The sequence below is a fragment of the Leucoraja erinacea genome, chromosome 13 (assembly GCF_028641065.1).
Source record: "Leucoraja erinacea ecotype New England chromosome 13, Leri_hhj_1, whole genome shotgun sequence".
Taxonomy (NCBI): domain Eukaryota; kingdom Metazoa; phylum Chordata; class Chondrichthyes; order Rajiformes; family Rajidae; genus Leucoraja; species Leucoraja erinaceus.
The window spans coordinates 31,900,825-31,914,170 of NC_073389.1; the positions used below are offsets into that span (position 1 = coordinate 31,900,825).

The 13,346-nt window shown below is 49.1% G+C and overlaps 1 protein-coding gene across 2 annotated transcripts; it reads left to right on the forward strand.

Moving 5' to 3' along the window:
* Positions 1-4,533: 4,533 nt before the first annotated feature.
* On the forward strand, positions 4,534-10,483 carry lacc1 (laccase (multicopper oxidoreductase) domain containing 1). 2 transcript variants are annotated; one of them, XM_055644793.1, is made up of 4 exons: positions 4,534-4,829; positions 6,843-7,458; positions 8,601-8,779; positions 9,680-10,482. In XM_055644793.1, the coding sequence occupies exons 2-4, from the start codon at positions 6,894-6,896 to the stop codon at positions 9,980-9,982; spliced, it is 1,047 nt and encodes a 348-aa protein (XP_055500768.1). In that variant the 5' UTR covers positions 4,534-4,829; positions 6,843-6,893; the 3' UTR covers positions 9,983-10,482. The 2 variants fall into 2 exon arrangements, with proteins under 2 accessions (XP_055500768.1, XP_055500769.1); XM_055644794.1 differs by lacking the exon at positions 4,534-4,829 and adding an exon at positions 5,182-5,590 and having other exon boundaries at positions 9,680-10,483.
* The last annotated feature ends 2,863 nt before the right edge of the window (positions 10,484-13,346 follow it).

A 13,346-nucleotide genomic window follows, 5' to 3' on the forward strand; every position in this document is an offset into this window, starting at 1 on the left:
TGGGAACACAATTTCAAAATAAGGGGTAAACTGCTTCACACTACTGTTTTCTCCCTTGGAAGGTGGCAAATGTTTGCTTCGGGCAGCTGTGGATGCACTGTCATTGAGTTCATTCAAAGAGATAAGTCTATTTCTGAATATTAAGGTTTTCAAGGGGTAGGAAGTTGATGCTGAACATTCCTTCCCAGTGCATACAGATGTTTGCAGGAATTGTGTTCAAGGAGACAGAGGAGGTTGGAAGAGTGTGGGGGAGGAGGGGGGGATGAAGGCTGGGGAGGGGTGTGGTGATAAGTTTAGTTTCATTTTGAGATACAGTGTGGAACAGGCCCTTTGGCCCACCGTCTGCACCGGTCAGAGATGACCCATACACTAGTTCTAGTCTTACAGACTGTGCACAAATTATAGAAGCAAATTTAACTACAAACCTGACGTCTATTGAACAGTTGCGCTTATTAATTTAAACACTTCAACGTTGGGCCAGGACCAGCGGAAGGGACACAGAAAGGAGAAGTCAGGGAGTGTTAGATACAACGAGCTGGAGGGAGTCACACAGCGGGCCAGACAGCATCTCTGGAGAAAAGGAATATGTGATGTTTCGGGTCGAGACCATTCTTCAGGCTGTGTCAGGGGAAAAGGAAACGAGAGATATAGAACAAATGAATGAAAGGAATGCAAAAAAGTCACTATGATAAAGGAATCAGGCCTTTGTTAGCAGTGGCCAAGTGATAATGAGTTACATACAATGAGACGCAACAAGACGATTTAGAAGTAAATGCAACAACTTGGGTGGGGGTAGGACGGAGAGAGAGAGGGGATGCAAGGGATACTTGAAGTTAGAGAAATCAATATTCATAGCACTGGGTGGTAAGCTGCCCAAGTGCTGCTCCTCCAATTTACATTTGGCCTCACTGTGACAATGGAGGAGGCCCAGGACAGAAAGGTCAGTGTGGGAATGGGAAGGGGAATTGCAAAGTGTTTGGCAACCGGGAGATCAGGTAAGCCCAGGCGGACTGAGTGAAGGTGTTCAGTGAAATGATCGCCCAGTCTACGTTTTGTCTTGCCAATGTATGATCTTTAATATAATAATCTTATTTATATAGCACATTTTTAGTCAACTTGCATTGACCCCAAAGTGCTTCACATAATTACATTACATTTTCACACAGGCAAAGGTGGGTGAAGTGTCTTGCCCCAAGGACACAACGACAGTATGCACTCCAAGCGGGATTCGAACCGGCTACCTTCCGGTTGCCAGCCGAACACTTAGCCCATTGCGCCATCTGTCGTCCCTTTGGTAGAAAGGGTGCAATTGCTCTGGAGTGAAGCACGGCGACTGGAGGGGCGGGTGCATTGCCCCGGGACCGTGAGGGAACAACCCACCTCCCCTCTCCCCCTTCTCCATTCCCCCTCACACACCCCTCCCTGTCTACCCCTTGCTCCCCCCTCCACCCCTCTACTCTCACTCCACCCCTCTCTCCCCCCTCCACCCGGGGTAGATCTACCCAAGCCGAGAGTACATTATTCCAGCGCGGGGCCCAATTGGGAGCTCTCAGCAGCCCAGAGCCTCCGAATCGGCCGCAACAAATCAACAAATCATCCTACCAGTCAGCAAAGATACTAGAGGAGCTCCTCTATAATCTTTGCCAGTCAGTGCTGGAAAGTCAGCGCCACCAGCGGTGGAATCCAGTATTGCGCCGCCGCTGCTGGAGCTAGCTGACGTGGAGGGAGAGTGAGGCAGTGCCAATTACGTGGGCTGAACCTACGTAATTGACGTTCGCTCTCCCTCTACTGGGCTCAAGACACGCCCCCTCAGTGAGGCAGATGTGATCGCTGCATGCAGTTTCTGAGGGGTTGCGCAATCAGATGTTAAATGGTCAGCTAGACATAGATCACAAGACCTACACCAACCCCAAACCAATTAGGAGCAGACGAGGGCATTCGATCCAATTTGTGATCCCAGCTACAAAGACAGATGTGTACAGCAATTCATTCTTCCCACACACAATTAAAGCATGGAATAATCTCCACCAAACTATAGTTACCCAACCAGATGCAACTAAATTTAAAGTAGCACTTTCTTCCCAATAACCCTTTCTGGCTTAATCCCTCCCTTCACCACCTCCAGTTTAAATTCCAGTTGGAATATTTTGGAGGACCAACTAACCAAGAAGAACCAAGAGGGGAGGCTAATGGCCGGTTCTCACGGTGCAACCTGACGCAAGATGTCACCAGAGTGAAGTGGTCGTGGTCCAGCACGAGTTCCGCACGATATAACGGGGGGTAGATAAAGAGTTCCCACGGCACTCGGCAATTCTGTCATTTGTGCGAGTGACTTGTCCGTCTCCCGATCTTTCCCGTTAATCGTGAATGAACATCGTGGACTGTAGTGTAGTTAATCACGTGGCACAAATGATGTCACTTTTTTTCACACACTATATAAATATCCTCCGTTCGTAGAATTGGCTCATTTGCAGACATGCCTATACAAAGTTGGTTCGAGTACAGGCTGGTTGATATTTTCATGGACGCGCTGTATTAGAGACATGATTCCTACTTCAAACAAAGAGGGTGTAAAAGCTGTCTGCCACTACTTTTACATTGCAGCTGCAGGGAACAGACAGACTTATAAGATAAATTAAAGGTAACTGCAAAAACAGCACTTTTACATCTGTAGCATTGTATGTTTTTAAATCATGGATAACATTAAATTGTTCTCCTGTACATAAACTAATATATTGTTATAGATACTCACATGAGCACCCGGGATACTCCGCAGCCTTCGTCTCCAGCAGGTTGCGCTTTCTCTCCCTATTTCTATAATCCTCTCTGGATTTGTCATAGAGAATCTCATTGCATTGGTACCACTCCACCAGTTCCCCCTCTTGTTCCCTGTTGAAGTTATATGGCCTTACCTTCTGCCATCTTCCCTTTATGTTATCGTCTGCTGAGGCTATTGGGGAGGCAACAGCTACTGGGGAGGCAATCTCAAATCCACCTTGATCACCCTCTCCCTGCTCCAAGGAGCCCACAGGCAGTGGTATCTCTGGCATCTCCTCTTGCCTCTCCACCTGTCTCTCTTGCTGAGTCTCCTCCTCATTTACCTGCATGGCTAAAAACTTTCTGACTTTCTTTGACCCCTTTCTTTGCGCTTTTCTGAGAGGCATCTCTGCAAGTCTTACTGTGAAAAAGATTCTCAAACAATGACAATTAGGTGGGACGTCCTCGATGGACACATGGTCCATTGGCGATATTGAGACCACCTTTTTTACTCACCTTATGCCCCCTCTGTCAAGCTTCCGGGTTTACCGTTCGCAGGAGTTCCCACGGTACCCACAAGAGTCATTATGGATATCGCACGGATATCGCACTGGCATCTGCGTTCATACAATGTTGCAACGCTCACCAAAAAGTGCTCAAGTCACTCTTGGAGAAATTCAAAAATGTTTGAATTTTCTCCCGACCATACAAAGTTACACGACTACCTGCTGTTAGCGCCACGGAGGTCCTCGGTGGTCCACGAATGCCGTACTGTTATCGCAGGAGGTTCCCACGATGTTAAACTCTTGTTAAGTCTTGCGTCAGGTCGCACCGTGAGAAAGCCCTTTCAGTTCCTAGCTGCCTCACCTCTCATCTCTCCCTGTATTTGCAGAGGAGCTGCGCAAATTTGGCGATTTTGACTATAAAAAATGATTAGATTCATATAGAAATGACATTTATAGAAACATAGAAACATAGAAACATAGAAATTAGGTGCAGGAGTAGGCCATTCGGCCCTTCGAGCCTGCACCGCCATTCAATATGATCATGGCTGATCATCCAACTCAGTATCCCATACCTGCCTTCTCTCCATACCCTCTGATCCCCTTAGCCACAAGGGCCACATCTAACTCCCTCTTAAATATAGCCAATGAACTGGCCTCAACTACCCTCTGTGGCAGAGAGTTCCAGAGATTCACCACTCTCTGTGTGAAAAATGTTCTTCTCATCTCGGTTTTAAAGGATGTCCCCCTTATCCTTAAGCTGTGACCCCTTGTCCTGGACTTCCCTAACATCGGGAACAATCTTCCTGCATCTAGCCTGTCCAACCCCTTAAGAAGTTTCTATAAGATCCCCTCTCAATCTTCTAAATTCTAGGGAGTATAAACCAACCAATATAACACAGATCAATGGAAAAATATTTATATTTATTTTATTTTGTTATTATTTTTCTTTACTTTTCTTAACAGCTATTTTCATTGGGAGTATGACAGGTGAGGCTCTGCCTCCCCAGACCGCACGTCCCTGCTGAGTGATGCAGTTTGGGGAAAGATGTCAGAGGTCGGAAGACAGAGGGAGAGGACTTTGGGGAATGAGTGGAGATGAGGGTGAGGGGATGAGTGTGAGGGGATGAGTGTGGGCAGGGCTAAGTGTAGGTGTGCACGGTGAGTGGAAGTCGCAGGGAGTGTGAACACGGTCAGGAGCAGGGGGTTTGGTCAGGGCGTGAGATCTCAGGGAAGAGGTTAGGTCGCGGGCTGGAGGCTTCATCAGGGGAGGGGTACTGGTTCGGCTCACCCTCCTCCCTCCCTTGACGGCCGCCCATGGGGAGGAGTTAGTCCCGGGGACCTCCCCCACCCTGGGCCTGCGATTACAGAGCTGCTCCGCTGCACACGCCGGCCGTTCGGCCCCTCTCTCTCACCCTGGCCAAGACTTGCCACCGGCGGCCCGGGAAGCCGAACCGGCGAGTGTGAGCTCCGGGGACGGCGAGCCGCGGAGTTGCCGCACCGTCTAAACCCCGGGCTCCGTGCCTGGGGACCTGGTTGAAGGGGAAACAAGCGGCCTGTCCGCCAAGGGTAAGTCCTCCTCCCTCTGGACGATTCGTGGTTGTCTTTCCTCGCGGTGAGTGTTGTGAATTGTGCACTGAAGCGGAGTAAACTCTGGGCTCTGAATGTCTGAACTCTGGGCTCTGAATCCCACCGACCCGCCGCGCTTCTCGGCACGAAGACCCTGTTTAAACTACCCTTTTCAAAAACCCACCACAGAGCTTCAGGAAGTCTGTCTCATTACCATATCCAGTGACACTTTAACTCAGCTGTGGGCCATATGGACAAGCCCCTTCCTCCATGGATCACGTAACGTAGCGTACAGTTAATTTCCTCCTCCTTATCATCTTCTTACACTTGTGAGAAATTGTAATCAGATCTATGTTATGGGCTTTCTGGAAGAAGCAAGCATGACATAACCCACACACAAGGAGGAGGGGGTCACCACTTCATGACATTGTGCAATGAGCAAGCACAACAGAAGCATCCTGACTGACAAGTATATGGTTCACCCTGTCATTCTTTCTCCTGGGGGGCTTGGATCTTACTCAAATTGATATCATGAGCAGGCTGGTGCTAAGTGGGAAAACTGGCTTCGTGAACATCCTTCATGAAACAAAAAAAGACACAAAATGCTGGAGTAATTCAGCAAGTCAGCATCTCTGATGAACATGGAGGGTGACATTTCGGGTCTGGACCTTTCTTCAGACTGATTATTGTGGGAAGGTGGAGAAGAAAGCTGGAAGAGAGGAGGGTCAGGACAAAGCCTGGCGAATGATAGGTGGATACAGGTGAGAGGAGCTTTTAATATGGGGGTTAGGAGGGAGAGATAGATCTGCCATGGTTGAATGGCAGAGTAGACTTGATGGGCTGAATGGCCTCGTTCTACTTCTAACACTCATAACCTTAATAGGCAGATGGTTGTACAAAGTTCAGAGGTGAAAAGACCAAGGGTGTGAGATGAGGGTAGAAGTGTGAATTGTGAAGTCAGAGGAATATAGGTGGAAGGGGAGGGGAGGGGTAGGAGGGGAGACATGTGTGTGTCCTGGCGGGGCTCATTGAATGAACATTTAGTGTTCATAGAATTAGTGAACTGTCAAGCAGAATATGAGGTGCTGTTCCTCCAGTTTGTGTGTGGCAGTATGGGAATGGAAAGGGGAGTTAAAATGGTTAGCTGCCGGGAGATTCAGCAGGCCTCATCGGACTGGGCGCAAGTGTTCAGAGGGATGGTTGCCAAGTCTATGCTAGATCTCGTGATGTAAAGGAGGCCACATTGGGAACACCAAATGCAATAGTTGAGGTTGGAGGAGGTGCACGTGAATCTCCATCTCACTTGGAAGGACTGCCGGTGTCCCTGGATGGATGTGAGGGAAGTGGTATAGGGACGAGTATTACATCTCCTGTGGGTGCAGAGGAAAGTACCCGGGGAGAGGGTGGATTGGGTGGGAAGGAATGAGTGAACCAAGAAGGAGCAGTCTCTGCGGAAAGGGGAAGGGTGGGAATGGGAAGAGGCGACTCGTAATCACGTTGATGTTGGTGGAAATGTCAGAGAACTATGTTCTGGCAGGTTGGATCAGGCAACTCTATCCTTGTTCCGTCTGGGGAGAGGTGGAGTGTCCCGTAGTTCTGCTCTCACTCTCCTTACCCACAGACAGAACAAGGAGAGACAGAGTGCAGCAATATACAATTAGAAAACAAATGAACTGCCGTGCTCCATTGCCGAGATGGGATTCGAGTTCTGCAGGTCAGTTCAAGAACATGGTGGCTCTAGGAAAGTAGGTGTTCCAGAACCGGGTGGTGTGAGACTTCAGACCTCGGTATCTCCTGCCCAAAGGGTAGCAGCGAGAAGAGGGCCTGATCTTGTTCCCAAGCAGCATTACATTTATAGGATTGGTTTGATTGGTTGTTCCCTGCTTTGAAATCAGAAACTATTTTACTTGATGCTCCTGGCCTCCGGTTTACAAGTGCCTGCTAAATTAATTTTGATTCATTCAGCAAATGGTCTAATTTAAGATTCTCTGTACTTACCTCATTCTTGCCCAGGCACCTGGCGTTTGAAGAAGTGGTTGAGAACGTGCTGACCGCTTAGCCAGGATGGTCGATGCTGTCCTAGTTGACCTCTCAGATGTTCCCTGCCGCTGCCTCCGTAAGTGGTTCCATCGAGCGACAGACATCATGAGCAAACATGGTCTCCCTGCAAGTGCACAGGTGTTCTTGGTGTCCAGCCAGAATAATGCAGACCTAGTGAACGCTGACGTCAAGGACTGTTTGTGCCAACTCGAGGAGGAGATGCCGGTGCCAAAGAAAAAGCTGGAGGTCTTGGTGGAAAGCAGCTTTGCTGCCATCCTGTACTCTATCAAGCGGAAGGTTGACCAACAGAACCTCAGTGTCATTAAGGCCATCGTGTCCGCAGAGAGGAAAAGCACACTTGAGCTTTATGTCGAGCAGCTTTTTACTGCGGTTTACAAATTTTCATTTGAGGTGCTTGTTATAGACGGTGAAGGGGAAGTAAATCTGCAGATCCCAGCACCCTTCACTGGAGGATGTCCACTCTCACATCAGCAAGCAGATGGCATCTGGACGGACATCAGGGGATTCCTGGCACAGCTGGAAGGCTTCATGGGTCACATAGTGGTTCTGAAGTCCCTGCTGATATCAGGTATGCTTTTATAAAGAAATGTATAATTCTGTAGCTCTCTTTCCTTTCACTTTGCATGACCTGTTTTGTATGGCTTTTGATTATAATCATATATGCGCTAAACATAAATTGGTAAAATGTGCTCTGCCAGATGTTAATGCTAGTGGTCATTGTGCTGGCAGCAAACAGGATGCCGAATATGTAGGAAAGAACTGCAAATGCTGGTTTATACAGTAGATAGACACAAAACACTGGTTACCATGCAACAAAAGCTTCACAGTACACGTGGCAATAAACTAAACTGAAACTGAAAATGCAGGAGTAACTCAGTGGGCCAGGCAGCATTTCTAGTCAGCCTGAAGAAGGGTTCCGACCCGTAATGCCATCTACTCCTTTTCTCCAGAGATACTGCCTGACCCACTGAGTTACTCCAGCATTTTTTGTCTATCTAGAGTGCAGAATATACTTACTAATCTAAATCTGAATTCAGGACAGCTGTATCCTGTACCCCTTGGTACCGTGCAAGAAAACTCATTGACAAGTCATAGATAGAGTGAAGGAGGCGACGAAAGGAACTTCAGTTCTCGGGACAGATCGGGTGGAGGCGATGGCTACACAACTTGCCTTCATGTCCAGCTGCAGCTGAGACTTAGAAAATAGTGTCAAATCCTGCCGATTCTTGCATATGGACTCAGTGAGGCACACGTTTCTTAGTGAAAGGATAGCAACATTGCATTCATTGGAGGGATGTGGGATCGTAAGCTGAGCCCGCGTTTAACTGCTCAATCTTAAGGGCCTGTCCCACTTGCGCGATCTTTTCGCCGACTGCCGGCACCCGTCATATGTCGCAGAAAATATTCAACATGTTGAAAATTCAGCTGCGACCAGAAAGACGCTACGACTCTTTGGGTGACTAGGAGACCTCTCACAACCATACAGGCGACCCCTGGCGACATGCCCCCCTGGTGACACCCCGCGACATGTCGCCAGGGGTCGCCTGTATGGTCGTGAGAGGTCACCCAAAGAGTTGTAGCGTCTTTCTGGTCGCCGCTGAATTTTCAACATGTTGAATATTTTCGGCAACCTATGACGGGTGCCGACAGTCGCCGAAAAGGTCGCGTAAGTGGGACAGGCCCTTTAATTTTTTTTGTTCAATTCGACAGATTTATTTCTTCATGGCTTCACCACCCGAACCGGCGGCATATCGTACTTGCCGGGCCTGAGCTCCTTAAATCTCTACAGCAGCTGGAAGCGTAGGGACCCTGTAGCCGTGGTGAATGATAATGTGCAGCGCTTGGCTCAGGCTGCAGGGTTTAACACACAGACATTCCACCTCGCCAAGGTAAAATATTTACCACTACCTCTGTGGGCAGCTATTGATACAGGATTGAACAATATGCTCTTGTTAACGTATTAAAGAGGAGGCATGGAAGTGGGGATGGAAGACAAGTGTGAATGGATAGGCAGTTTGACTAGTTTTCTTTTTAAAGAGTCATACAACAGGGCAGTGCCCTTTGCCCCACCAAGTCGGAGAAATCTCTCAAACAGGCCACACAGCCCCAGGGTGCAATGCCGACCTCTGGTGCTGTCTGTGTGGAGTTTGCACGTTCTCCCTATGGCCATGTTGGGTTTACCCTGTGCGAGCCAGTATCCTCACACAATCCATGTGCATATGGGTTGGTAGGTAAATGGATCACTATAAATTATCACTAGTGTGTGGAAGAGAGGTAGAATTTAGCGCAGAAACGGGCCCCTCAGCCCACCGAGTCCGCATTGACCAGCGATCCACGCATATTAACGCTATCCTACACACACTAGGGACAATTTACATTTATACCAAGCCAATTAACCTACATAGCTGTACGTCTTTGGAGTGTGGGAGGAATCCGAAGATCTCGGAGAAAACCCACGCGGCCATGGGAAGAACGTACAAACTCCGTACAGACAGCACCCATAGTCGGGATCGAACCCGGGTCTCCAGCACTGCAAGCGCTGTAAAGCAGCCACCGTGTCGCCAAAATCTAGGGGGAGTTGATGGGAATGTGGGTAGAATAAATGGGATTATTGTAAATGGATGCCTGATGGTCGGCACAAACGTGGTAGTTTTAGTTTAATGTTGACTAATATTTTCTCTGTGGAGCTCCCTTAAACCTTTCTGCAACATTCTCTGCATTAAGTTCACGTTTGCAACCTGCTGTTGGCTGTGGTTACCTTTGCCTGCCATTGTCCTGGTCGCTAACAGGTGAAGCATGGGAACATCATCTGGACCATTGGGAAAACTGAGCCCGAGTTGTACGATGGAATTGTGACCAACCAGAAGAATGTCACCATAGCAGCGCCGGGAGCAGACTGCATCCCTCTCCTGTTTGCAGATCCCGTCCAACACGCATGTGGAGCGGCCCACGCAGGTAACGTTACCTTTAATTCCCATTGGAACAGCAATCAGAAGCAGGAAGGCAACCTGCCCATCGAGCTGCTCCACCACTCAACGGTCATGACTGATCTGATTGTAACCTCAATTCCATGTTCCATCTACCTGCAGTAACCTACATGAAGAATCCATCTACCTCACTATATTCATCAATGAGTGAGGGAGGAATAGCCACATAATCCAGTCAGGTACTAAGCAAAGGCAGGTAGCACAAGTGCAATGGGATATTGATGCATAAACATGCCGCATAATTATTTCTCTATTGGGAATGCACTAGATAGAGTCATAGAGCCATATAATGTGGATACAGGCCCTTCAGCCCGTCATGTCCCAGCTACATTAGCCCCACCCACCCGCATTTGGTCCATATCCCTCCAAACCTGTCCTATCCATGTACCTGTCTAACTGCTTCTTAAATGTTGGAATAGTCCCTGCCACACTTGGCAGCGTGTTCCATACGCCCACCAAACTTTGTCTGATGAGTCTTTGTGTGATGTGTGGACATAGTTGAGTCCGTCCATCATACATTGGCAGATGCAGTTCCCACCCTCCAGTCCTCTGATGCTTTCCCCCTTTCCTGTTTTCCATGGCTCCTGGCCTCCACATGTCACCCCTACATCTCCAACGTACCTCGTGACCCTACATCCATTCCCCCCCCCCCCCCCCCACCCACTACTCTCCACGCCACATCCCTGCTGCTGCTGCCTCTTTCCACTCATCGTGCATGTCTGATCTCCTCCTACCATCCTACCAGCCTGAACACACCCACTCAGCAACACCCCAGGTCCAAATCTATCAGAACCCCAGGAACCGCCCCCCCCCCCCCCCCCCCACAGTAACAAGCAAGATCCTACTATACAATACTACCTGAACAGGGGGGCTTTGGTTCACTCGCCGACTCCCAGGATGGAAAGGGCACCCTGCGGGGGGTGTTGCCCTGGCGACCTCGTGACTGTGGAACGCAATGGCGCGGGCTGACATTCGGGAGGCAGGGCGAAGGATGATCAACTGGTGGTGATGGGGGCCTTCCCTTGGGGCCGGTGCTGCTTCACGCTTCCACCAGGGGGCAGGCACGGGGGGAGTTTTCCGCCAAATCGACCTAAACAAAAACACCAACGGTGTTTGCAGGGAGCCAGGATTTGGCCCCCCGCGATCCCCACGTGGAGCCTCAAGACAGCGTGGCTCACACGTTGAGGTGTGCCCACCCTGCAAACCTTCTCACACCATCCGCACAAGTTCATTAGTTATAGCAGCAGCAGAATTGAGGACCATCGTCTATCCCATCACGTCTCACGATCTGCCAAATTCAAATCAGGGCCTACCTGCTATCTTCTCCTCCTTCACTTGAACCCCATTCCTCCTACACTATCCGTCACCCGTAGCCCTTCAAACACACTTACTACAGTCGAGACGCATAGAGAGGCTCTGCTCTTACATAGCCAATCCTTGACCCGGTCCATGTCACACCAGCCTTCATGTTTGGCAATGACTTCCACGACTGCCCCCAACCACCCTCTGAGCAATAACAGGGACTTTCCTACTCATCTCCTTCCGAGGAAAGGAACATTCTTATACATCTCTGCGGCCATGACCCTCTGGTCCGTTCAATACCTCCTCCACTGGTGGAGTGAAACACTTCTCGTCACATCCCACTCTGGTGTAACACAGTCCCTTTCGGCCGGCGCCCGCAGTACGGTCTGTATATATATCCACTCCATTCATTACACAATATATCTAGCCATGTTCCGCAGAATCATGTGATTCTATGCCCCATTCCCCATTAACTTCCCCCAAGGTAATCTGCACCCCACTCATCAAACATAAACGCGGGGGCCAGCCCAATGTTTGCTCAGTGCACGTGGTCGACAGCTACAGGGGTGGCCTGTGACCGTCTCCAATCGCTGCACCATCGATAATAAAGGATGTTAGCGGAAAACCAGAATCCATCTGGAGGACGAAAAACAATCAAGCCCACACAACTCCACATGACCATAACCGAAATTGCAATATATTATTGTCACTTTTTGAGGACCTCGAAGTGAGGTCTCTCAACGAAACGCCGGCGTCTACGTCATACTGGACATACAAAAAATTTGCCTTACTAGAGACGCACGCAACATCCATCACAGTAGTAAACCTACATCACTGTACCTTGTAATGAGGCCCCCCCCCCCCCCAAAAAAGTCTTTTTCTCATTTCCCTGCTCTCGATTATTTTTCTTCACCTGATGTTGTTGACGCCCAGGCGGGCGATGCGCGATAACGAACAGCCAATGAGATTCCCCACAGCCATTTTAACGCAGCCCGGCGCTCGGGCACACCCTAACACCCCTCCACCATAGGCAAACGAAACGTTGCAACAACCCCCCATACTGTGGTCCTCCGTGACATTCCAGGGATCATCCGCCGTGTTATGAACGTGTCAGGCGGCCTTCTCTATCAGATCTTAGTGCCACCGTGTGTCACACCAATTAATAGTTTAATTATAGTGTTCCTGTGATGTACAGGGCCGCACAAGACAGCTGGCAATCCTACACAAAACTACCAGAAGGGACATGGGTTTCGACATTTCCGTACTACTACCACGTATCCGTCTGCTGTGGAAGTTTAGGTTATCCTTTACGTCGGTAGTGTACGCCCGAGTGGGGTTTTCCGCTGGGGGCTAGCTCGCGTTGGCCATCCCATATCCCCAAAGGAGCTAATGCATGTTGGTATAAATTGACAAGTGGACTTGACCTGACAAATTTGCTTGCTTGGGAAAAAAAAGTCACATCCAGCACTTTTGCTGGGTTATTATTCAGATCATCTCAGATATAGTTCCTTAAAGTAACCTCGTAGTTGTGTATCGATGCGGGATTACCTACATAGGGTACAGTAGATTATTACAATCTCGTGGGTAGTCCACACAATAGGATTGCAGGCACAGGAAAACGCCACCAACCGTCAGAGATCCCGGAATCTGTACCCCTAAGTTGGCTCAATCAAACTGTACAAACAATCTCGCGAAAGCTACCTCGCGATCAACGGGTGAGCTAGTCAGGATCTGTGGGATGACAGACAGATGACTGTAAACTTTCCCAATCGCTGCCCCGCAGACACCCACCAACCAGCCTCGCGGATGTTTTCACATTACCCCAATTCCCTATACGCACCGTCCATCTTAATTAGTATACATAGTAGGTTCAGTGTTTATGTATAGACTGATAGTGGACAAGAATACAATTTCCATCCATGTCGGATAATAAGAGTTCTATTTGTATCCTGTATTTATATAGTAATCACTCCATATATTCTCGGGGTGACGGCATGTACCTCTCAGACGGTTGGGCGATAGGCACCGAACTCAGGACTTTGCCGTGTGGGTGGCCCAGGTAGCCGCCCTCACTTAGCCCGCGATGCGCCCACAATGGCCGTGAGCTGGTGACACAATTGTGCGAGGGCGGCTATAGCCAAAGAGAAGTCGTCTAAAAGGACATCCA